Source organism: Rhododendron vialii, chromosome 13a (genome assembly GCF_030253575.1).
Source record: "Rhododendron vialii isolate Sample 1 chromosome 13a, ASM3025357v1".
NCBI classification, from domain to species: domain Eukaryota; kingdom Viridiplantae; phylum Streptophyta; class Magnoliopsida; order Ericales; family Ericaceae; genus Rhododendron; species Rhododendron vialii.
In genome coordinates, this window is record NC_080569.1 from 1,054,715 (window position 1) to 1,079,865 (window position 25,151).

Consider the following 25,151-nt stretch of genomic DNA (forward strand, 5'->3'; position numbering starts at 1 on the left):
TATTTGTTGACACTGATTTGGAAAGAAAATTAGCGTGTATCCCTTTTTTTCAGTCGACAAGACTCCTATTGAATAATTGATTTGATTTTAGTGAAGAACTAAATTTAAAAAATGCTAGTTGCGATATGTGTCCTTACACTCTCTTACAATCATGGTGCTTTCGACTTAATTGTTCAGTCTACCCCCTCAACATTTCCGAAAATCTCATTCCAATTGTCTTCTCTGTCATTTTCCAGCAATGTCCCAGATATTGGTTGACACTGGAATCAGAAAATAATCTGACAATGAATTTGGTTATCTCTGGATGTATCCAAGGTGGATGAAGGGTAGTAGTAGATGCAGGGCAAAGAAAATAGTTTGTCGTTAAAGCAAAACATACCCCAACCAGCAAGACATATCAAGGATTGTCATCTACTTGCCCAATTAATACGCACAGTCGTTTTGACGAAATGTTTTTATGCCAATTTAGACTGCATTTTTACAATTTTGAGGCCTTGCTTTGAGATGATTTAATTGTTGCCCAGAAGAAAGAAAGAAACAACATTAGGAACTACATCCACTTCAACCACCTAGTATACCCTTTATTGCCTTCTTCCTCCACCAATCAAACTGCACAATCAAGAAACATATGGTTTTTGTTAACGTTCAGAGTTCCTCGAATCCTTCTTCATCGCCTTCTTCCTCTATCCTCTGAAATTCTCTCCTCCAATTTTCCATCTGTAAAGGTGTACTACCATCAAAAACTACCTTCTATGTAAATAGGCTCCTGGGAGGATATCAGGGAGATGGATCCATCTCAGCCATCATGAAACCAAGCAAATAATGAAAATTGCACATTAAAGCTTAAAGAAGCGTTCTCACCTGATCATCGGAGAATCTTAATTGTTCTGCCACAAAAAGAAGACCCTTGTAGTCTTGTGGCGCCAGCTCCCTGCCTAGCTTTGCCGCAACTTCACTGTAACTATTCAACTCCACCCTGAAACCATTGCCCATGAATATCTTTTCCATCCGTGCCTGTGTACTTGACTAAGAAAGAAAGCCACAAAAGAAAAAAACAATGGCCTTTTATAATTTGAACTCGAGATAGATCCTGATTATGACTCAAAAGTCAAAACTGACCTTGATTCCAGCCTCAGCTTCTGTCTCCCAGGCAGGCAATTCTCCCAAGAAAAGACAACCCTTCATGGCCAAATTACTAACAATGGACAAAATGACTTCAAAGCTCCCCAATGTCATCAACGGCAGTCCCTGCAAAAGAAAACCGACAATGGTTTATTCATCAAAGCAATCCCCAATTCATTCCCCAGTGGAAGAGCCGATTCTGATTGATGACATAAAACATCCAAAAAGCCTCAATCACCTGGAGGGCCCATATACTTGGTCGATTACCATTAAAACCCTTATTGCATAAAATTTGCTGTATATCAGATGACTCCAATGGAACACGAAGAAACAAGCAGCCTTTTTGAATCTTAGCTCCAACATCTAATGGTTTCTCAAGAAAATTTTGTCAGGCATGCTGCAATCCTTATTGAAATCACAGGAAACTGGTATGAGAGAAACTTGGAAAGGTGAAAATTCAAAAGATCCATCATGTGAGAACTGCAATATAAAAAGATAAAAACTGGCCCGTAACTTTTAAGAGATTTTTGAGAACCCACAAAAAATTGTAAATATTACAGCTGATAAAGTGGGTTAAATTTTGAACTTCACGTAAGTTGAGATATAAAACTTGAATTGTCTCCTTTTAACGACTAAACCATATAACAGTGGCTACATTGTGCATTTCTTCTAATATGCCAATACATTTTGGTAAAGGATAGGCACCTTCAAGCTTTTTAGCTGCCTTTCTGAATACTCTTTCCGGAGATACATCAAAGATTAAGGTTGAATTTGGCCAGCCAAGCCTATAAGGCCGAGTATCCATCCCATCTGTTAGCAAAACAACCTGCAGGATATGACTAGAATTCTATATATTCACAAATCAGCATAACCAATCAATGGAGCATGTAAAAGCATCACACCATACCTGCCTGAGTCTGTCCCGATCGTTCATTGTCATAAGCAATTTATCATCAACAAACTTTGTTGCAAGGCAATAATGGCGGAGGTAACGCCCCATATCCATTGGGATATTGTCAGGAACAAAACAACCAGCATATTGGTCAAGAAAAAGAGGATCTGCAAGTGCAAGCGTACATCCTCATTCATCGAGCAATTCTCCTTATAACAAGTATGAAAGATCAAGAACATATGAAGATATGAAAAGAAAAGCAAGAATATTGAAGTCAACATATGCCGAGAAGTAGAGTAAATTGTAGATCAGAGAGTTGGGAGCATTCAGTTATTAGAATCCTTCCACTATGGAGATTAAGATGGATATATGCTAAGTGGTAACACAAGAATCAAAACAACATGGGCTTTAGAAATAAAACAAGTAATTCATCGGAAAAATTATATTGGAAGCTTGAAAAATATGTTTCTTTCATGTGAAATTGCGTTGAGAACACTTTGCCAAATAAGGTGCCAAATTCTTTTCGGGTCTAAGAATAAGGTTCTTGTGAAACAAAAAAGGACATGCATTAATTAAGCTTAACTCAATATTTTAGCATATTTCACATAGGGCAAGAGAAAAGATTCATGAAGCCGATACGAACTGAATGGACAGTTAATCACTCTTCTAACGATTTCTTACTTGAAATAGGGAACCATAACACAATAACAGCGCTCATATGGATGTCGATAACAGACTTATGAAATGTCTCAGAGAATAAGTACTATATCAGACAGAGAGAGAGAGAGAGAGAGAGAGAGTTGCCTGGACGACGGGTCTCCTGTAAGCGAAGAGAAGCGCGATTAATGGCGGCTTGGAGTAAAGGGTCATCTTCGTCGTCGTTGAGTTTAGCTCTCAACCCACAATTTCTCAGTTTCTTAGAGGCGGATGTAAGTGGAAGGCGCACAATAGCAGAAGCCACCGCGGGAGCTAAGGCCGCTAAACCCATTTATTGTCGTGTCAAGACCTTCACTGCTGGAGTAGCAAGCATTCCAGATGATACTGTTAACTAGAAGTAATCTAGTTCAACTGAAAATTTTCTCGCTTGAGGCTGAGGTACCTGAGTGAAACTACATTTACACCTCTCGTTTGGTAAAAACAAGGGAACCAATATACCAACAGTGCTGATAAAAAAAAATAGGAAATTGATTTTAGCACTCAAAAAATTGATGGACGGGCTTCAAAATGACGTTGTTTTGTGTATCAATGCAGTTCAGTTTTGAAACCCCTCCATCAATTTTTGAAGTGCCAAAATCATAATCCAAAAAATATTCCAACAGTGATAGCATCTGCATTTCAGTCTTTGACCTAATTTTAGTATTCTTAGTATTTCTATTGCCACAAAATTGGTTAGCACCCTCAATTATTATTTTCTTTTCACTCCATTTGACTTTTTAGAGGATTTTTTTTATGCAACTGTGTTATAACTTAGAAGAGTAAATTCTATCCACTATACACCACCGCTTGTGGGCCCTAAAAGAGTTTTTTTTTTATAATCTGAATCGTTCATCTTGTAGGGTAGTATATTCATGAAAAAAATTAGTTTGATTAGATATCGATACATATATCAAAACTTGAATTTTGGTTTACAGAATAGACGGTTATAGATTTTGAAGTTAAATTATCCATGACTGTCCATTTTCTAAATAGAAATTCTATTTTTAATATATCTTTTGATGTCCGATCAGGCTCATTTTTTGCATAAATATATTATTTTGCAGGCTCTACAAAATGGACAGTTCAGATTATAACAAAAAATACTTGGTGGGCCCGTAACGGACCGTGGTGGAAAACCAAGGGATTCCACCACAGGTGTAAAGAATTTTATCTCAACTTTAATGAAAAGGTTTTAGAGAGAAAAAGAAGAAAGAGGTAAGAGATCGCACACACTTGAGTGAGTCTCATTTTAACTCTTTTTTTTTTCTTTAACCAGCACAATAAAAACACCTTAGAATGCCAAATCCGATATACCCAATAATCCTCATACATACAATATTGGGTTTCATTTTAACGCTTTTTGCCATATAACATACGGTTAAATAAATATTATTTAAACAGTCAAACAGAGATGTTGTGAGGGTGTATGTGGTGCAAACTTGTCTCGAAAAATCTCCTCGTGTCTTGGTGGTGTTTGTACCACAATTAAGATTTTTATTTTTACCCGTCGATCAGGTGACACGTGGCAGGGGTAAATATGAGCAAATGTGAGGATAGAGTGGACTTAACTTAATGATTCAGAGTGGAGGTGAATCGATGGTGAAACTATAAAAAGTCTTGTCCATCGATTGGTCTACACGTGGCGTATTCTTGTGGCATTTTGGACCGTCGATCGGGTGACAGGTGTCAAATGGACGTGGATCCCATGTTTCCACGATTGAAGAGGATGGAAACCGCAATCAACGAGACAATTTTCTCAACGTGGGCATGATCGGCAGTTGAAGGAAGTTCATAATCAGAATCCGAGAAGTTTTCAACTGCCACTTTGGGGGGGAAAGTTTTGAATTCAAATGTAATGTAAGGAGGCCTATTTAAGTACAAGTTAGTAGCAGTTTCAAGGACACACAAACAACGCCAATCAGGCCTTTATCTTTTCTTTTCTAGGAGTAAAATTAACTTGTAATTGTTCACTCAATCATCTCGATTGGTTGTTCTTCTACCTTGAGGGTTAATAAAGTCCATTTTGTTAATCTTCTTCCATACTTCATCCACTTCATTGTTTGTTTCCAAAGAAGTCCTGAAATACGGCAAGGAACCAAACTCCACTTTTCACATCCACATTCCAGCAAGCTTTACAATACGATTTCCCGTCGATTCTCCGTCGATTGGAAAGAAAACAGAAATTTTGATAACAATTTTGGCGCTAGAAGGAGGGCATCATTACTAAATCGGAAGTAATGGTGGAGATCGATGTGAAAATGCAAGCCTTGCATGTAAGGCTTGAACAATTTACGAAAATGAAATAACGGCCATTAGTTGGCCTACTCTTGAATCTTCTGGAAAAAAAAAAAAGAAGAAAAAGAACCGACAGACATGGATAATGGCTATAATGGCCAATTCTTGAGTCTGTTTGTATTTATGAATGACATCTGGAAGAAGCAAGATCAAATATTAATAAAAGCCTCGCAAGGCTTGACAATTTATTCATGCAAAGAAACGTGAACATTAAAATATAGAAAGCCATAACTATGGTTCTGGAAGGTTTTGCCTTTGAACGAGGCAAAAGATTCATCGTTGGAACAGTCTGTTTTCCGATAAAACAAAATAATAATGGCGTATATTTATACACACGTCCATATTGTTTAAGGATGTGGAGGAGAAACAGAAGCCACTAATGAAAATGGCTCTTATATTTGGCCAAACGTACATAGGCCAATGGCTACTCAATAAATTTTTCATTCCAGATTTTACAAGAAAAGCAGAACATATGTGGCCAATTATGAAATGAGAAATAGCCCTCTTTTGATATCAAATTTGCTTGGGGGGCAAACTGATCATCTTTCTCTTAGCCATATTATGCAACCTGTCGATCTTCGACGTGAAGGATGTTCATGCCATTACTATTGGAGGTTAAACTCTATTGGTCTCCAAATCCAAAAGAAATTATTGCTTTTGGCCCTTATTCTTGTTTCGACTTTGTTTTCCGAAATCTCGGATGAATTCGATAGAGGGAATGTTTGTCGTTTGCTACGCGCGTGTTTTGGCCTTTTCTTTATCGAAAGAATCTCAACTCCCATAATTTGATCAGGGAATGTTTGTCGTATTGCTGCGCGCATGGGTTTGGCCATTTCTTTATCAAATGTTGGGGGAGAAATTAAGTAAGCAAATGCTTGTGCTTGATTAAGGCTCATGGCATAAATCCTTTTATTGATAGGCCATTCTTAGAGTTTGATCGATAGGCCTTTATTCGATAGGCCATGTTTTTGTTGTTTCTTGGTTTGGACGATGTTTTTGCCTCAGACAAAAAGATTCGACGGAGGAGCTGTAAAGCCATGACAATAGTTTTGAAGGTTTTTGCCTCTAATCGAAAACCACAAGAATGGTTTTTATGGAGGAAACATGGCGCCAACAAATTTGGTGGGCAAAATATAGAATGAGAAGCCAGTGTAATGAGAAATGAAAGCCTAGAAATTAAGGCTTCAAAACTGATTTTAAAAAAAAAAAAAATGGAATCGACAGAGGTAAAAAAAAAAAAAGGAATCGACAGAGGTAAAAAAAAAAAAAAAAATTGGAATCAACAGAGGGTTATAGCCAGTTAAAGCCAGAGATTAACTATCGAGAAATTAATGCCCCATAGTTGAATAACATAGCCATCTAGTAAAAGGCCATGTTTACACCGCCTATCGAAAAGTGAATGGGGCATAGTTAAAGAGAGAGAGAGATTCAGCCATTTAACTTCTCGACGGGAATTATAGTTCATACTCAGTTAAAGACAGAGATTAATTTCTCGACGGAGGCAATACCATCGACGGAAGGAATATTGCATATAATAAGCCAACACATGGCTTTTCGACAAGAAAGGAAGGCTTTATTGTACCTATCGATAAGTGAAAAGGATTGGTGTAAAATTTATTTAAAAACGCTTCGAGAGTTGGGGGGCAAATATTTACATCGTAAAGAGTAATCACCCGTTGATATCGACAGATGGGTGATTTAAAACTAGTTTCATTATTCACTTGGGTTACGTTAGCATTTCACCCAAATGAATAAGGGGGGCATTGTTTGTACCATATTTCACCGCCTGTCGATAATCGACCGAGAGGTGACAATTATGGGAATGCTTCCTATTTTATTTGCCCCCCTTGTTTGTTTGAGTTAAAAAATCATTTAACTCGAATAAATAATTCCTTCGTCTTTTTCAAAAGGCGTGATTAACACACGGGGCTCTTCCAACGTATATATATTCTCTTGTTTATAAAAAATTAGGGCATCGTTTGAAACCATCGACTCCCAAATCGATGGCGCGCAAGAAAGCTCCTCAAGGCAAAGCAATGGCTTCCAAAGCTTCCTCCAAATCGTCGTCTCCTCAGACAACTCAGACGAAAACATCGAGTTCTCAGAAAACGGAAACCCCAACAGAGTCCTATCCCCCAAGGTATCCTCAATGCCTACGGGAGGCACCACAGTTTCCTCTTTATTTTATTCCTGTAGTTGGTTTTCCCTCTAGATTCATACTGGACCCTATTTACTCTCCAACCCCTCCTGATTCACTACCAACCTACTATCCGGTGAATTTTGATGAGCCCTTGCTCCTCTCGCTCCCGGGTCTCCATCGCACTGGTTGGAATACCAAAGGGACAATCCGATCATGGCCCTCTGTATTTCCATCTTGGACAAAGTGGGTCGACCGTATGAGGGGATACTTACACCTCTCGTGGCGTGCCATGGGTATTTACGAAACCATAGACCTATCCACACAGGCTTTTGAATTTAACCCTAATTTGATTGCTGCTGTCGCCTGTTTTTGGTCTGTTTCATCCAACACCTTTGTTTTTCCGTACGGCCCCATGAGTCCCACAGTTTTAGACATTGCTCATCTGACTGGCCTACCGTGTATAGGTGCAGAAGTTAACGCTGCCTTGGATCATCGTCCTTGTGATCCACCGTTTGAGGCCTCTACTGATAATTCGTGGAGTTATTCACACTTTATATCCCTTTTTTGCACCTCTGATCTCAGAGAACCATCATTTACTGAGAAAGTGGCCTTTTATTTGTATTGGCTCAACAAATACGTGCTATGTGTGTCTGGTTTAAAGATCACCAAGGAATATGTCCGTTTGGCTATCTGCCTAACTCAAGATGCACAGCTTGCTTTAGCTCCCTTTGTACTAGGGACATTATATAAAGGGTTGTGGACATTCACAAATAATAAGATCACCAGTAACTGTGGTGGCCCTTTTTGGATTCTCCAGGCATGGCTGTATGCCTATTTTCCATTTCTTAAACCTTTAAGTTATTTTCCAAGAAGGAAAGATCGGGGTAAGTGTTTGAGCTACGCAGAATATTTTTTAGCTCATGATCCCAAGCATGAAGACTCATCCTTCAAAAGGTACTTCACAGCTTTCCATAGCCCTCCTTCTAGCGCCAAAATTGTTATCAAAATTTTTCCCTCGATCGAAATCGATGGAGATTTCGGGAAACAAAGCCAACAACAAAAGTAAAGGCGAATGCGGCTTGTCTCCACAAACGGATTTGAGGTTCTTTGCCGTATTTCAGGACTTCACCGGAAAAGAAATGGCGAATGAATCAAATGCTATTTTTTGGTGGTGATGAATTGACTCGTAAAAGAAGACCGTCACCCGCCAATCTTCAAGAACGGAATCGACCCATCGATTGGGCGGAGTGGATTGATGGTTTAGTGAAGTGGGGTGGAGTGGAAGAAAAATAACAAATGGACTTTGTTATTTTTTCAAGGTAGATTTACAATCAAAAAGGACGGATCCCCATTGAAAGTAAGGGAGTTAATTTAATCCTACTCCTAGGAAGACAAAAATAAGAACAAAGTGAAGACTTTGATTTGTTTTAAGGAGTTTACAATGAAGCCAAAAGAGGCTATTTATAGGAAATACAATGTGTAGGAAATAACTTCCTAACTTCTCACTACTCTTCATCATCTTTCAAGTGTCCAAATAACTTCCCACAAACTCCAAAGTGTGTAGGAGCATGCCACTTGTCCAAATAACTTCCCTTCAACCTCAAAGTGTGTAGGACAATGACAAGTGTCTTTTTAACTTCCAAATGTATAGGAGCATGCCAAGTGTCCTGCACTTTATTAAAATACAAACAAATAACTAGTTATATTATTAATACGAAATAATAAAATAGGAAGCATTCCCATAATTGTCACCTCTCGGTCGATTATCGACAGGCGGTGAAATATGGTACAAACAGGTGGGGATGCCTCTCTTTGCGCACAACGTTTTATGAAGTGAAGAAATGTGTTTCTAGATGGGGCTTAATTCATTGTGATTTCGTCCATCGGTCAAGAAAAATTGTGTGTGACAACGAGATTGTCCAACACTCTTTCACGTCAGAAAGATGGTACGGTTGAAGTGGCCCGTCTGATGCTGGAATGAACTGGTTTATACACGCACTGTCGTGGAGGGAATTTGTTCAGTTTCTCAACAGATGATCAAGCTCACATCACCGAATAACCGAGGCTTTAAATCTGCATCATGGATACTGTACAAGAAACCTGCATCATTGATGAACATTTCCTACTTTGATTCTACATAATTTTGTGATCTTAACGAGCAAAAAAATCCCAAGTAGTTGATAAGTGCTCCAATGGGCATCAGAATTTTCATTTTCCTGGACTGCTAATAATAATGTTTCATTACGGCCTCGTTTTTCTCAGAATGTCTGGTTTGACACACCTACCTTGTTTTCTGTGGTTTCCATTGAGTCATTGGCAGAGAGCTGACGAGACTAGAACTTGAGAAGACGAGTATGAAATACTTTCTTGTTTTGTCTACAGAATCTTCTGTATCTCATCTTTAAGTTTCTGCCACATAAGTTCTATCCACAAGGAATTGAAAGAAAAAATAACAGCAGGAAATCGGTAATAATGAAGTAGAAATAAAAAGCCATCTCCCACAAAAGAACACACATTTGCCATGGAAAATTCTGCAAATTCGTTTCATTCACAAGAAGTCTTTACAAGAGCATATGCCGTTTGCAAAATGGTGGAACCTACTGCAATCTCTAACAACAATCTCCCGAACAAAAATCCTAGAAATCATCTTTATAGAGACATGACAGTCACCACATATCCTAAGGTTTTTCACGTTACGTATCGGTGTACCTGCACTAGGCAACAGCCAATTTTTCACTATGCAGTGAGAGTGCCATCTCCTTCCTTTTCTCATCCAAGTCAAGTAATACCTCACTTGTATTGCCCACATAACCCTCCACCTTCAATCTCTTCATAATCTCCTCAAGCATCAGATGTATTTCCCTTGACTCTGGATGCGACTCATCTCAAAAAACTCGTGAATCACACCCCCAACTTCAACCATGCTACAACCTGCAGGTACTTAATTAATCTCCCTAGCCTCCATTAGATCTCTCATTTGCCTTGCATCCTTCCACTCACCAGTTTTTGAGTAGACATTCGATAGGACATAAGCTGCACTATGTGTGGGTTCCAACTCAATTAGTTTCTCGAGTGCAACTTCACGTTGTAATGTCCCCATGCATTCTTGCTCCACTCAAAAGAGCTCCCCAAATGATCACGTCAGGTTCCATTGGCATTGAATTTACAGTATTCCACGCAGCCTCTATTAGACCAGCCCTTCCATAAAGGTCGACCATGCAACCATAGTGTTGAATCAAAGGAGTAATACCCAATTCTACTCTCGTTCTCCTAAAATAAAACTCCCCAACTTCAACCATGCTACAACCTGCAGGTACTTAATTAATCTCCCTAGCCTCCATTAGATCTCTCATTTGCCTTGCATCCTTCCACTCACCAGTCTTTGAGTAGACATTCGATAGGACATAAGCTGCACTATGTGTGGGTTCCAACTCAATTAGTTTCTCAAGTGCAACTTCACGTTGTAATGTCCCCATGCATTCTTGCTCCACTCAAAAGAGCTCCCCAAATGATCATGTCAGGATCCATTGGCATTGAATTTACAGTATTCCACGCAGCCTCTATTAGACCAGCCCTTCCATAAAGGTCGACCATGCAACCATAGTGTTGAATCAAAGGAGTAATACCCAATTCTACTCTCATTCTCCTAAAATAAAACTCCCCTTCACGCACTAAACCCCCATATGCACAAGCACAGAGCACACCCAGAAATGTGACAGCATTAGGTCTCACCCCATGATATGTCATCTTTGAAAATAACTCCAGACATTCTTCACTGTGCCCATGCATAGCCAAACCAGAGATCATGGCACTCCAAGCCATACATCCTTGTTCGGCCCTAATATATTGAACACCCATCTTGCCTTTTCGATACTCCCGCATTTTGCATACATGTCAATCAAAGATGTCCCCAGAATAACACTAACCTCCAACCCACATTTGTCAATATAAGCATGAGCCCATTCCCCATGCTCAAGTGCACCAGTTGTCCACAAGCCGAAAGTACAACTGACATAGTGAACTCATTAGGGCTCACATCCCTTTTACCCAACTCCTGCATCTCCCTAAACAAGTAAACAACGCAAGTGCTTCTTTTCACTCGCCACACCTCACGTACCCGTCCATCATACAACTCCAAGATATAATATTTCGTTTTGGCATTCTATCAAACAAGTTCCGAGCAATATGTAGCAGGCCTATTTTCACATTGGCATTTATGATCGAATTCCAGGTGGGTAAATCCGGTTGGTTTATTTCATCAAATACTTTCTGGGCCAAACCCACATTGCCACAAGCAGAGTACGCGTTGATAAGAGACGATTGCACAAAGGGGTCAGTATCGAACCCAAAGCGAAGAACTTGGGCTTGGATGGTTTGTGCTGCATGGAGGTGAGATGGATAAGTGGAGGACTGGAGAAGGAAAGGAAAAGTGTGGAAATCAGGGTCAACGCCATGGAAACGCTTGCGGAGAAAAATGGTAATTGGAGAATCGGTGGTGGGGATTGCTGGTTGAGCCTTGCCTTGGACATGGACCCGAAGAGGGTGTTCCAGATGAAGGATTCGAGGGTGGGATGGGAAAGGTTGAGACTTGGATGCGTGAGGATATCAGCTTGGCAAATGGCGGCATTACCGACTCTCTATAAAAATTTGCTTCCGTGTAGTCCCTAACTTATTTTGATATTTTTTGTTTTTTCGTAATTTTTTGTTTAGTTTTTCGTTGTCATTTTTGGGATAAATTCTTCGTCTCGACAAGATGAATTAAAAAAGTATAAAAATATGGATCGATGTTGAAAAAATTCAAACAAAACAACATTTAAAGACAAATAAAACAGCTCTTTGATGTACTTTTTTCGTCTTTAATAAACTTTTTTTTGGCGTTCCGTCATAATTTTGTAATTTTGAGACTCCCCTCGTCGATACGGATAATTAATTCTAACAAATATGACATAAATCTAACAAAAATTCAAAAAAAAAATGAACAAAATACACAATACGAATAAGAAAAATAAGTTTACAAAAATGGAGCCTAAGAGCAAGTCTAATGTTTGGGCCATTTTGGCTTGCAAAAATGCTACTTGCACAACCGTTGTGTTGGTTGTGTGCGTAAATCTGACCGTCCAGATGTATTTGGATGGTCTAGATTTTAAACAAACTCTTCTAAGAAAAAGTCTAACTTTTATGGGAAAGAGTTTGAGTGAATCGTGACCATTTATTACGGCAATGGACGGCTAGAGATTGGTTGTGTGTTGTGTTTTACACAACCGTTGTGTGTGTAGCACTTTTGTTTGGCTTGAGCCATTTCCATAAAATGACCATAAATAGAGTCATTTCTTATTTTTTAATTTTTAATTTTTATTTTACAAAACATATTATTCTCTCATAATATAATACCTTTGTAAATTCATAAAATAAATATTTATTTCCGATAGCAGAACGGGACTCATGGCTTTAGGCCAAGTTTCTCTACTGGACTAAACAAGCTAGGGGATAAAGGGGCTTATTTTTCTTTAAAAAAAAAAAAATTCACTTTAGCCCGTTTAGCCCATTTGACTCGTAGGTATTTCGTCAGCGGAAATCATATAGATACCGACAAAGGGGGAGAGAAATCGTACCGCCGGCCGCCGCCGGGCCCTCTCCGGCCATCGGACGATCGATCTGAGCCATTCAAAAATTCTAAAAAAAAAATCGATGGGGCCTACGCGAGAATCAACGGCATCCGAGGTATTTAGGATACTTGATCCGAGCACCTCTTTTTGTGTATATACACGATAGAATTTTTGGACAGCTCGGATCGACCGTCGGGTGACCAAAAACGACCCGCTGGCGGCCATCGGTACGATTTCTCTTCCCTCCAATCGGTACATATAGCACTTCTTGTTGGGTCAATGAGTTTAAGTTTTATGCATGTGACGATGTTGTCTCATTTAGCCCAAACCTAAGATCCTGTTACTTGACCATTGGTCTTCAAACAATCTTATGGTCACACTCAACGAGGGTTACTACATCAGTCGCTCCCTCCTACCCTTTTTATGGTTAAAAAAAAAAAAAAATAACTGTTTGTTTTCAAAAAAGAAAGGAAAATGATTTATACACTCTTTTTTTTATTATTATGGCATTTCATCTTTTGTGTATATTTTTCTCACTAAAAGACAAAAAATATATGCCATAGTTATGAAAGGGAGTGTAGAAATTATTTCCCAAAAGAAAAGGGAAAACAAAGATGAGGGGTGTTGAAACTCTCCTATTTTGTTTATATTTTGTTTTTTTTAGATTCGCATGAAACCATACTTCTACATCTTCATACACGCAGGAACATAGAGAGAGAAACATAAAGAAATAAGGAGAGGATAAGAATTTCATTTACTCTCACTTTTTTCATCATAGGGAGGGTGTTTTAATTTTAACCCGAAAAAGTGATCATTAGATTAAACACTTAGACCTCGTTCACTTTGTTCATCATAAGAAATAAGGTTTTTTTTAAGTATTTATTTTTCATTTTACAATACATGTCATTTATCTCATAATACATCACATACATCACATTTAATTAAAAAAATAAGTACTTATTTTTCTTAACGAAACGAGGTCTTATTGATATCTGATTACGCTGAATTTTTTACGGTCTCTTAACAAGAAGGTGTGTAATTTTTATTTGTTGCAAAGTACTACACTATTCAAAGAAAGGGGACGGATTGGTATTTCAAAGAAGATAGAGGATAACAATGTTATCTCCAAGTTATAAAAGGGTCGTCGTTGTAATTAACCCAAAGCATAAAATGCACTTTCCCGGCTTTTCCATTGGAGCGAGTTTTCCAGGCCGCCATAATACCAGCGTCTGTCCTGTTCTAGCCTAGGCGATAGCACGACTGAGCCCTAACTGCGTAACGTAAGGTGATGATCTCTTTCTATGATTTACTGATTCGTACTATCTCCTAATTTCTTTGGGAGACGGAGTACGCTGAGGTTTTCACTGTTTTTTGAATTTGTTTTAGCCTATTTTACTGTTTTTCTAGGGTTTGCGGTATAGGACTAACCCTAATTTTGCTGTTTTGAGTTCTTGTTCAGGTGCACGTAAGGTTTTTGCGTAGCATTCTTTGCTTTTGATTCAGTATGAGGTATCGTCAACCTCTCCTACTCTCTGTCTATTGTTGAGGCTTTAATTTACTGAATACCTCTACAAAGGTTTCACTTTTTGGATTGACAAGTTGTTTTGCCCCGAAACTGAACGCCTACGTAACATCTGATCTGATTATGTGACATAGACTTGTGATTTGCAAGGAATTAGGTTATTGATTTGTGATTTAGGTTGTAAGCAAGCATCACTTGGAGTCCATGACGGCGCTGTCGGTGGTAGCCAACGAGCTATATCTGCCTTTTGGAACTTCAAAACTTAATTTCGTAGCCTACCGGGTTCAGGATTACAAAAATTTCATCGAGTGAATCTCTTTGGCGTTTGCTTTATTTATGTCGTTAGTTTCCTGTTTTGATGTTCACCTTGTTTGAAACCATTTCATGAACTCTGCCATTGCATGCCCCCCTTCTCCCTTAATGATCGTGCACTTGCACTCTTGCCATCTATGAAGCATGGGTACTTTTTAAACCCCGCCATGCTAGTAAGTCGTACCATAACTGACTGGGTACCGGTATTTGACATGGTACTTCTATATATGTACCAGGTATACAAAACACTTGCAGAGATTTTTTTCTCTGATTTTTGCCGTACCCCGGAAGTACCATAAGTTGTTTCCAATACAGAGGAGAAGCTAAGTAGATAAGACTTCATATTTCTATTCTCATGATGATTCTGAAATAAAGATTTTGGTGCATAGATTGTCTAGTATTATGACATTAAACTTTGATTTGCACCTTAAAGTTGACATTAAACAATTGATTGATGTTGGATTCTTCATTGTCCAATTCATTTTGCAATTTTCTTGTATTTGACATGTAGTTATTACGTGTAATACAATGGTCTCTATTATAAAAATACATTTGCTATAGCCGTACTCCAGTCATATCCTTATCCTAAATTTGTAGGTTTTGCCGTACCTATATTGTACCAGTACCTATACACGTGCTTCTTACCTTGCAAAATATAGCACAGTTTCATGTTCATTCTTTTTCGTCAAAATCTTGTGTTTTCATCATGCGCAACATTCCTATACCATCTCTTGAATATGTAGTTTGCTATTGCAATGCTCTGGAATTTTTCAAGGCAGTGGAATTCTCCTACTGCATTTAAATGCATATAAGCAGCATAACTATGCTGGCTACCAGAAGAAGTGACCACACATGGATGTTAATTAGTGAAGACTCAAAACCGTGAGAGTTGAGACACCAAATAGTGCAATTTTGTTATCTAGGTTCAATTATTAGCAAGGACAGATAAATTGCATATGATGTAATCCTTGACAGAACAGAACGATGAAAAATGTCTGTAGCCGACCGCAATTGAATACGAAACGAAGCTTAGTGTGGTTTGGTTTACCTCTGTTTGATTTGTGTGATAGGAAGGGCAATGGTTATGTTCGTTATGCCTAATTGATGTAGCATGAAAGACCATAACACGGATATTACTACGGGGTGCTTTTCTTTTTTGATATGCTTTGCGTGAGAGCTGAGAATTGTATAGCCTTAGGTTTCTCGACACTAATTGCCTTTACCATGATGTATCACTTTTTAGTGCTTATTTGTATTAAGATTGTCATGCCTCTCTGATTAACTTGGGTAAAGGATATGCTAATTACGTTTTTTTGGCAGTCGCCCGATGGAGGAGGATGCCCCTGTAAGTTATCCTTCTTAACACTTTATCTGCAATTGCACCACTTTAATTATTCTTCCCTTGTTTTTGCTGCTCTTTGCTTAGTAGTTTCATCATCTTTGTTTATGCTAGCTATCAAATATTTCGGGGGGATTGAGAATAGTAATTTATCAACCTGATTATAGATATGGTGATACATTATTGCTTATTGTATGCTAGTTTCTCTCAACAAAGATAAACATATTACTGCTAGTATGTTTCTTGCTCTCCCAATGATGCCCTGTTATTCATTCTCTGCTCGCCCTTTTTTGTGTGTGTTGCTCCTTGCGGGCTTTTTATGTTTCCGTGACCCATTGAAAGTATGTTTTGAAGTTGTTCTTAATATTTGATTCAAGTTCCTGTATATGCTGATTGCTGTGTATCCATTTCTTTGCAAGTGTTAGGAGGTAGATAATTTCCCCCATCCCTTAGTGGGACCTTTTGTTTGAGTAGTTGAGATTGAGTAAGTTTAGGTTGGAGGTCAAATTTGGTTAGGCCTGCAGGGGCGCGGGGCAATATTGATGAAATTGCATAGTTTGTCTTGGCTAGCTCTCCTGTTATGTTGCGAATCACAGCATCGAACAACTTAGGCATCTCCAAACCATTTCCTTGTACTAATAAGCTATTGGTTAGTCAAAATTACCATTTACTGAATTGATAGCTATTCACTGGTTTCTAGCAGAAAATGCAGAAGGGCATATGTGTCATTGACTTCACTCATGTGTTGAGTTACCTTCATTGTGAAGTGTTTTCTTAAAATCTTTTCCAACTTTATTTGCATCAGCCAATTTCTTTTAACTGCCATACGAAGTTTTTGAAGGCCATATAGGGTCATTCATGTGTAATTTCCAGCTATCTTTTTTCAGTTTCCACCAAAATATACTTTTACCGTCTTACGCATCAGTTACATTTCTATTTGCCACACTCTCTAGCTACTTGTCCCATTTTTTATGGTATAGAGTTCAAATTGCTCATTGAAATTGTTTTTGCAGACCAAGAACGAGGAAGAAGAATTCAGCACTGGGCCTCTTTCTGTTCTGATGATGAGTGTTAAAAATAACACACAGGTATGGAAAGACCGCATAGTTACAAATTGAGTTTAATGTTTTTGTCCATGTGGTAGTTTGAGTTCAGAACTTTTTAGGTCTTGCCTTGGACGTCTCATTTTTATTGTCATTTGTTGTGTAACGTAGATGGAATTCTTTTGGTTATCTTACTTTGACTACTTTTCGTTACTGGATTATGGTGTCTTTTATTATTTGCTTATTCATGTTGATGCTCTTTGCACCAAATAGGTGCTTATCAACTGCAGGAACAACAGAAAGCTTCTGGGTCGCGTGAGAGCATTTGATCGGCACTGCAATATGGTGTTGGAAAATGTAAGAGAGATGTGGACAGAGGTTAGTTCTATATCATTGATAAATGAACTCTTTTTTGGCTGCATTTCTAAAACCATACAAGTTCCACATCTCAAATTTGGGTTCTTTGCTTAGGTACCGAAGACTGGGAAAGGCAAGAAGAAAGCCCAACCAGTTAACAAAGATCGGTTCATCAGCAAGATGTTTCTCCGGGGAGATTCAGTGATTATTGTTCTTAGGAACCCTAAATGAGAGGTATGTTCACTCACTATGGAATCTGATTGATGAGCAGAGCAATTTGCTGAATTCAAATTTGGATGCGTGTATATTACATTGTTTGAATTAGCTGTGATGTTGGGATTTTTTTTTGTATTTGTATTTGTATTTGTTTGATATTCATGGGGATTACAAAGTTGCGGGTTTGTCATGCATTGCAGGGTAAGTTGTTTAGTTATTGCTTAGTTGCTTTTTGCAGTGCTTCTGTGCCAATTTTTTCTTCATGCTGTGGATAATAAACTAGTTACGATGAAGTAATTATATTTTGAATTTCTGTACACAGTGGTGAGGCTAAAATCATACTTGTTTGTTGTAGGTACTCTGAGGTGTTGGACCAGATTCTGAGCAGCTTAGTGGAGAGATTCAGTTCCTTGTAGTCGACAATTACGTGCCCTTATCGTACTTCAAATCATGGTTATTGTACTTAAAAAATCAATTGTTATTGTAGGACTTGATGATCGGTTTCCTTCCTGCTTCTCTTCTGATGAGTTCTTCTAATGCAACAACTAATGGATGGTTTCAATGAAACTTGACTTTCATTTTCTTGGTTTGTGTTGTCTATTGCATGGTTTTTCCGATATGCCATATCTCGTTGATTTGATGTTAACTATTCTGGCACTAGTAGGCTATGGGTGCTGCTCACAAAATCACTTTGTTTTTTCACCAGAAGTCTAAACATCACATGGGAGCTTATTGCTGTTTTAGCTTTTGCTTCTCTTTCCTTTGAAGACATTCATTTTTTACGAATGCTATTTCGTTAATGAGCTTATGACAAGATTTTTATGGCAATTTCAGAATCTGGAACTTAGTTGAGATGCATAAACATTAAGATCATCACGAATGCAAGAGCTACTGGCCTGGTCAACTGCTAACAATGCTGCCTTGAATCTTATATGGCAATTTGTCCACCTTTTGATTTTATCAGGTTTCATGTGGCGTATTTAAAATTTGGTTCCTTTATTCGGGAAAACTAAACCAAGGGCCCAGTCTAGAAGAACCAAAGCTGTAAAAGCAACAAACAGAAAAAAGAGAATCGAATTTTACAAATCTTTTTTTTATATCCACATTGTCTTTTAGCAAAAAAAAATCTTACAACTTTTGACACCAAAAAAAAAAGTGTGGATATCAGAAAGGAAGTGAAAATCACTCCCACAGGAAAAGGGTAAAAAAGTCTAGAACAAAAGCACCAAAGCCAAAAACTAAGCCTGCTAAAACTTTTGAATTACCATAATGAATTTTCTACTGCCAGCCAGTCATACTGTTTATGTACTTCAGACCGGCCTATAATTATTCCTGGATACTGTCGAAGAGACTATGACCACATTGGATGGGTGGGGGGAAGACACTTCTTTCTTTTCTGGTCGCAAAATACAAAAATACAAATGACATGTAAATGCTAAGAGAGAGAGAGAGAGAGAGAGAGAGAGAGATCAAAACTACTTAATAAGAGAACAACGAATGGGGGTCCTACTGCAGCTTTGGCCCCTATCGTATCCATGTGAAGGAACGGAATGGGCAGTTGCCTGAACCTTCTTTTTTGCTTGTCTCACGAAACACACCCTCCGTACTTAACCGGAAGACGTTTTGGTGTTGGTGGTGGCACTGTCCTCTTTTTGATCACCAAAGATCCGTTGCCTGAAATCTGAGACCATTAGGGGAAGGCCCTGGCGGAGGGACACCTTGGGCTCCCAACCCAGCAAATCTTTGGCCTTTGTGATATCTGGCTTTCTTTTGTGTGGATCATCCTCTGTGTTTGGCCTGAATTCTATCTTCGCATTTGGGTCAATTGTCTCTTGGACCACCTACACCAACATAAATGGTTTAATTAAATATGTGCAGAACGATGTACTGCAAAATTAGCATCTTTCATTTTATCATTAGCTTTTATGTGTCAGATGCAAGAAGTTCCTGTCACTGACAAGTACTTGATGGATGGAATGTGCGAGTTTTTTCCTTTTCTTTCTTCCTAGTCTTTTTCGTTTTTTAGAACATTTTGCCTTTGCCAATTTGGCTTATACGAAGAACATGACAACAATATTTTTCATAAATGCTGTTTATACGAACGAATTAACTTCATAAATGCTGTCGATTTATGCATCAGTATTCACCTTCTTCTTTCCATAGTTACAATAATTAGACAAAAATAGTGAAAAATTTCGTACCTGAGCAAGTTCGATCATGGTAAATTCACCGGGGTTTCCAAGATTGAAAGGGCCAACATGCTCTCCTTCCATCAGCCGCATCAGACCCTCCACCTTGCAAAATAACAAAAACAATATCAAGAAGAGGCAACCCCATCAGCCCTTTCTTTGATTAGATCATTAGATGTGGAATCTCCAAATTCAAATTTTATGCGAAAATGACACTATATATGAATCCTCGTGAAAAGCTACAATCAACCCACCCACTAAAACACACTATTTTCAGCAGAAGACTCATCCATCCATCTGACACAATTCAACCCCTTAAATCTTATCCCACAGTTCCCACCCAAAACTAGCACCACATGGATTTGTTCCTCCTTTTCCTTGAATCAGTTTGGTTAAGATTGCTAGGTCCATTTCTACCTTACAATTCCTGTATCCATGGTCAATGCTCCTAGGTTAAAAGCTGGCAAAAAGGAAAGAGGCTCGGTATGCAACTTGAAGGTTACAATTCCAACTAGAGCTTTTTCATATATACCAAAATTGGCAAAGTAAGTAAGAGATGAGTTGTCATAACAGTACCGGGTTTTTTTATCAGCATAACAGTACAGTTGGATCTTATTTTTTTCAAGGAAAAGACAAATATGAGGGAATTGGAGTTACTAATCCCTATTTAGTGTTCTACAACCAGCTAAGACAGACCAAAAGGAAAACAAAATTTTGAATAATATGTACGCATTTTCTCCTCAACTTTCAAACCCTATCAAAAGGAGGATCAGATAGTTTTTTCTTCACTTTCTTTCTATCTTTCCCTTTATGGATTCGATATCCTAACATAGCTATATCCTATATGAGCCATGCACATGGAAATGAGTCACAGTTTAAGAAGGCCAAGACTTCACAAAGGAGCCGTGCACGTGGAGAAAACAAAAGAGTTAATAGAGCGACAAAGGACCAAAATCTTCATTACAGCTTCGAATCCTTAGCATAGCACATGCACTGGTGAAGTTCTAACTTTTTCCAAAAGCTTTCTACCAAAAAAGATCTACTTCGTTGACATTTAGGTATAGATTAAGAGATTAGTTAAATTAAACATTCTCACAAACAACTCAAAGATCAAAAAGATAAAAGGTAGATACACCAACCAAAGTATATCCCTCAAGAATGATTAACTTTCTGATTAAGAGAAGGTAATATAGTAATGAAAATTGAAGAACTCTTACCAAATCGGAGACATATTGGAAGCTTCTTGTCTGCTGGCCATCACCATAAACCGTCAATGGCTCCTTCCTTAGGGCCTGAGCAGGCATTATCATAACAATTACTTGTCACAATGCATATCTAATCTCAAATTCCTAATAAACAGTTCGTACATCTTTACTTTTTATCAGAAGCCATAATTGTGTGGAGATGTACCTGAGCAACAAAGTTACTAACAACACGACCATCATCGATGCACATACGAGGCCCATATGTGTTGAAAATCCTGGCAATCCTCGCCTGATTTCAACCATACAATACAACATGTTCATACTAGGCATTTCGCAGAAGTATATCACATATCATACATATAAAGCTATCCAAGATTTTAGGTTTGCAGAAAAGTTTCAAACGAAATTGTATGGCCCTTTATAGTCCTCTCATGTCATGACTAAAAACTTATCGTATTTTTGCGGGAAAAAAAAAATACATCAAAAACAAGACAACTAAGACCATCATGGCCCACAGTATCAAAGTTCCAAAAGGCATGTCATCCTTCCTGGCCAATATTTTTCATGTAAAAATTCGTGGATGAATACTATAACTTTCTATATTGGAAAATATTACACGAAACATGGTTTTTGTAAGCAGAACTCACCTAAAATGAGGACAATAGTCTTTTAAACATTATAACCCCAAAATGCTGCTGTCCCACGACATTTTCAACGAGTATTTTTGTAATACAAGATTAGTGCAATAATGATACAACATATGTGTGAACTAGGAGGATCAAGGAATGAACTAACCTCAACACCAGCACCTCGGTGGTAGTCCATGGTGAGTGTCTCAGCAGTGCGTTTTCCCTCGTCGTAGCAACTTCGGACACCTGTCAGTCACCCACCATGACCACGCCAAACCAATGTCAGATTCTGAGACCCAAAAATAACCACTGCTACGACTACTAAAAAAACCATTTTACGGACGAACTAACTCCGGTTAATTCCAGATCTCAAAGTTCACGTTGGAAGCCTACATTTCCACTATTTACCATTACATCCATGGACTCACAAGTCCACTTCGGACTGGGGAGCACGGCAGCCTCAGTGCTTTTTCCGGCCTCAAAAAAATTATCACAAACTGTTTCTTTTGCTCAGGCCATCGCATTCGTCATGTCAACAAAACATTTCACTGATCAAACATCGATATCAATATGAACAAAATGCGCTTGTCTTAAAAATGATTAAGAGCTAGTAGTATGATTTGGAGAATAAACTTAAAAAGGTAAAAATGTTATAATCGTGTCACTATCAATATCCGATCAACGCAATTCTTGTGAAGTTCCAGAAACTTACAAACTGAATGAAAACAACGCGATTTTCGGACCTGGGACGACACTTTCACACTTCTAAACATTGGACCACAAGTTAAAGGGAGAAAAGAAATATTCCCCAATTAAATCACCAAAAAGTACACGATTAGTAGACTCGCTCATCACGGGCTGCTCGTTGACCACAAAAAACGTAACGCAAAACCATGTCTCTACACTGGCTCGACACTTGCAAAAGAAAACAGAACGAAAAACCAGAAAATCATGCGATGCATGTTAGCGCGAGGTTCCTTGCATTACTAACTTCAGCCGGTACAGGCCGACCGGTGGGTAGTGACAACTCATCGTACAGTGCAGTCACTTTGTGTGGTCCCACCACAAACTGTGTGGAGTTCACACAACTGTGGAATTGAATCGAGAAGAATTTGGATACCATCACGTGGTGTCCTATTATGAGAGAGAGAGAGAGAGAGAGAGAGAGAGAGCCACCTATGGGATTGACGTTGCCCCAGTAGGTCTCGACCTGAGGATGCTGCAGAGGATCACCGTACACCTCACTGGTGCTCGTTAGCAAGAACCTCGCTCCGACCCGCTTCGCCAACCCAAGCATATTCAGTGTCCCCACCACATTTGTCTTGTAAACCCGAATTAAAGAACTCAAAAAATTAACAACAAACAAATAAATTCCCAAAACCAAAAACCAAAAACCAAAAACCCAAAACACAGATTTCAGAAAATTAACATTTTTCAAAAGGATATGATGGTCTTGACGGGGTTGAACTTGTAATGGACAGGGGAAGCAGGGCAAGCCAGGTGGTAGATCTGGTCCACCTCCAGCAGCAAAGGCTCCACGACGTCGTGTCGGATCAGCTCGAACCTCGGGTTCCCGAAATGGTGCATCACGTTTTCCTTCTGACCCGTGAAGAAATTGTCCACTACGATCACGCTGTCTCCCCTCGCAATCAGGCGGTCCACGAGGTGGCTCCCCACGAACCCTGCCCCACCCGTGACCACGATCCTCAGCCCCTTCGTCTTCAGCCCCAGCGGCACCTTCCCGCCCGCGTGGAAGTGGTCCTGGTAGAAGAACCGGTGGTGGTGGGTTAGCTGAGTTGACTCGGCGGGGAAGTGCGAGTCGGAGATCGGGTTGTGGTGGATGAGTCGTCCCCCGTGGTGAGGATTGTCAGGAGAGGAGGCGGGGAAGAGAGAGAAAAAGACGGTGGCGATAGCAATGCCGATTAGGACGAAGAGGAGCCGTTGCTCTCGGAGGATGTAGCGAATCGGGTGAATCCATGGCTTGTGGGGCTTCGGCGTGTACGAGGCTGATGTGGGTTGGGTCTCGTGGCCTCTGTAGATCAACTCCGCCCCCATGTTACTCTCTCTCCTCCTCCTCTCTCTCTATATATGTAGTTGATAGCGTATGTATCCAGTACGGATAATTGGATCGATGGTGTTTGAAAGCGGCTTAGCCGGGGATTGGAGTGGTCGTCTTCTCCGGCACCTGGTGTGTCTGATTCTTGGGTGCAATTGAATTGGATTTGTGAGGTGGGTTTAAATAGTGTCCTTTTATTGTTTTATTTATTTTTTTATTTTTTTTGGTACTTTGGAGTTACGATATTGTCCCGCAAGATTGATTTGAAAAGTAAACGATGGGGATTTGTTATTACGGGATTGGAAAATGTAGATCCAAAACTACAGTGAAAATAAAAGGCCCAAAGTATCAGTCCATTCACGGCATTTTTCCTACGTTTTCCAATAGAATGCTATGGACACAATTGTAAAACGTAACTCCGGATACAATCGTGTTCAGGTCCGTTTTGACGTACATTGTTCCATAGGTTTCAAACGATTCCAGATATACTTGTGTTCCGAGTTGAGATTAAAAAAGGTTCCGAGTATACTTGTGTCCCGAGTTGAGATTTAAGAAAAAATGCATGCCTAAACTTTTTGTTTCCCTTATTTGTCGAGTGAAAAGAGTACTAACAAAGAGAAGGAATCCGTCAATCAAAAAAAGAGAAGGAATTCGTACTGGGAAAAGAAGGGGAACTAGATCCTTTCCACTTCGGAGCAAATTTTCAATTTTCCCCCCCTCATCTATATCTATTTTGATCAACGAAACTGTTCATATTGTCAAGCCTTTTTAAAAAAATTTGATACGTTAATCATAAATTAGGCGACAAGTGATCGAGTATGTTTGTTTTGATCGATTGTCTTTGAATGTACTGTGTCAAAGTGTTTTTCAAATTGAGTGTTTTTCCAACAGTCAATTTTTGTTTGATTTGGTAAAAAAATTTCCTTATGCGTTGTGTGGGAATAATGAACCAAACATTTTAGGGCAGACATGACTATGTATCAAACATTTTAGGCTAGGCCTAGGCCTCCACTAACCAGAGCAAGATCACACATGACCGAAAAGTAGTTTCGAAACTTGGAACGCAAGTTGGCGAAGGGGGAAATGAGCCGAACAGAGACATGGATTAACCGATGTAGGCTAGGCAGAAAACTATTCGATGAGAAGAGACACGGGTTTGTTTGGTAAAAGTTTGGAAAGAGATTATGTAAATGTACTAACTACTAAGTGAAGAGAAATTTTATTGAACCAAACTCCCGCGGATTTACATACGACGCACAATCAAGACCATAGGCATAGCGAAAGGTGATCGATCGCGTCTGAAAAACTCCGAACACGACAGAATCACAACATGCGATATTTTTATCTCCAGATTACTTGAGAGTGTCCTAGTTGCCCAGAAATGTCATTTATTAATACTACTAGTATATATATAGTATTAAAAAAACGACAGTACAAACTGCATGTACAAGAGATCCAGACTTTTTGGACTTCCAGCCTGCACTTGAATTTTTAATTTGTTGAAAATATATGTACGTCGAAGGAGGAGGAGG

At 39.0% G+C, this 25,151-nt stretch overlaps 4 protein-coding genes and 1 long non-coding RNA gene across 5 annotated transcripts; 2 read left to right on the forward strand and 3 right to left on the reverse strand.

The window, feature by feature from the left end:
* Window positions 1-337: 337 nt before the first annotated feature.
* Window positions 338-3,078, reverse strand: LOC131315065 (O-methyltransferase 1, chloroplastic). The gene is made up of 7 exons (XM_058344123.1): window positions 2,819-3,078; window positions 2,030-2,181; window positions 1,828-1,948; window positions 1,361-1,485; window positions 1,120-1,248; window positions 862-1,026; window positions 338-717 (listed from the first exon to the last, which is right to left on the reverse strand). The coding sequence occupies exons 1-7, from the start codon at window positions 3,000-3,002 to the stop codon at window positions 646-648; spliced, it is 948 nt and encodes a 315-aa protein (XP_058200106.1). The 5' UTR covers window positions 3,003-3,078; the 3' UTR covers window positions 338-645.
* On the forward strand, window positions 1,361-2,258 carry LOC131315066 (uncharacterized). The gene is made up of 2 exons (XR_009196588.1): window positions 1,361-1,595; window positions 1,819-2,258. It is a non-coding gene; the product is annotated as an uncharacterized LOC131315066 (long non-coding RNA).
* A 6,615-nt stretch (window positions 3,079-9,693) lies between the features above and the next one.
* On the reverse strand, window positions 9,694-13,969 carry LOC131313044 (pentatricopeptide repeat-containing protein At3g62890). Its single transcript, XM_058341106.1, is given in 9 exon segments — window positions 9,694-9,862; window positions 9,864-10,032; window positions 10,035-10,229; window positions 10,604-10,969; window positions 10,972-11,130; window positions 11,133-11,217; window positions 11,220-11,683; window positions 11,686-11,782; window positions 13,910-13,969. Coding segments are annotated over 9 exon segments (1,764 nt in total).
* Window positions 13,901-18,123, forward strand: LOC131315068 (uncharacterized). Its single transcript, XM_058344125.1, has 7 exons — window positions 13,901-14,036; window positions 14,211-14,260; window positions 15,906-15,930; window positions 16,938-17,012; window positions 17,241-17,345; window positions 17,439-17,558; window positions 17,896-18,123. The coding sequence occupies exons 2-6, from the start codon at window positions 14,256-14,258 to the stop codon at window positions 17,553-17,555; spliced, it is 327 nt and encodes a 108-aa protein (XP_058200108.1). The 5' UTR covers window positions 13,901-14,036; window positions 14,211-14,255; the 3' UTR covers window positions 17,556-17,558; window positions 17,896-18,123.
* Window positions 18,124-18,779: 656 nt separating this feature from the next.
* On the reverse strand, window positions 18,780-23,974 carry LOC131315067 (UDP-glucuronic acid decarboxylase 2-like). Its single transcript, XM_058344124.1, has 7 exons — window positions 23,009-23,974; window positions 22,740-22,886; window positions 21,730-21,809; window positions 21,140-21,223; window positions 20,947-21,021; window positions 19,742-19,834; window positions 18,780-19,381 (listed from the first exon to the last, which is right to left on the reverse strand). Exons 1-7 carry the CDS (start codon window positions 23,616-23,618, stop codon window positions 19,148-19,150), a joined length of 1,323 nt encoding a protein of 440 aa, XP_058200107.1. The 5' UTR covers window positions 23,619-23,974; the 3' UTR covers window positions 18,780-19,147.
* Between the last annotated feature and the right edge of the window lie 1,177 nt (window positions 23,975-25,151).

Coding starts and splice junctions, on each gene's coding strand:
- LOC131315065 (XM_058344123.1), bottom strand. CDS start 3,002: ATGGGTTTAGCGGCCTTAGCTCCCGCGGTGGCTTCTGCTATTGTGCGC. Junction 1,249..1,360: donor CAAGTATATGGGCCCTCCAG/GTGATTGAGGCT, acceptor TTTCTTTTGCAG/GGACTGCCGTTGATGACATT. Junction 1,027..1,119: donor AAGCTGAGGCTGGAATCAAG/GTCAGTTTTGAC, acceptor TTTCTTTCTTAG/TCAAGTACACAGGCACGGAT.
- LOC131315068 (XM_058344125.1), top strand. Junction 17,013..17,240: donor GTGTTAAAAATAACACACAG/GTATGGAAAGAC, acceptor TGCACCAAATAG/GTGCTTATCAACTGCAGGAA. Junction 17,346..17,438: donor TAAGAGAGATGTGGACAGAG/GTTAGTTCTATA, acceptor TTCTTTGCTTAG/GTACCGAAGACTGGGAAAGG.
- LOC131315067 (XM_058344124.1), bottom strand. CDS start 23,618: ATGGGGGCGGAGTTGATCTACAGAGGCCACGAGACCCAACCCACATCA. Junction 22,887..23,008: donor CAACCCCGTCAAGACCATCA/TATCCTTTTGAA, acceptor TTCGGGTTTACA/AGACAAATGTGGTGGGGACA. Junction 21,224..21,729: donor ACCGAGGTGCTGGTGTTGAG/GTTAGTTCATTC, acceptor GGTTGAAATCAG/GCGAGGATTGCCAGGATTTT.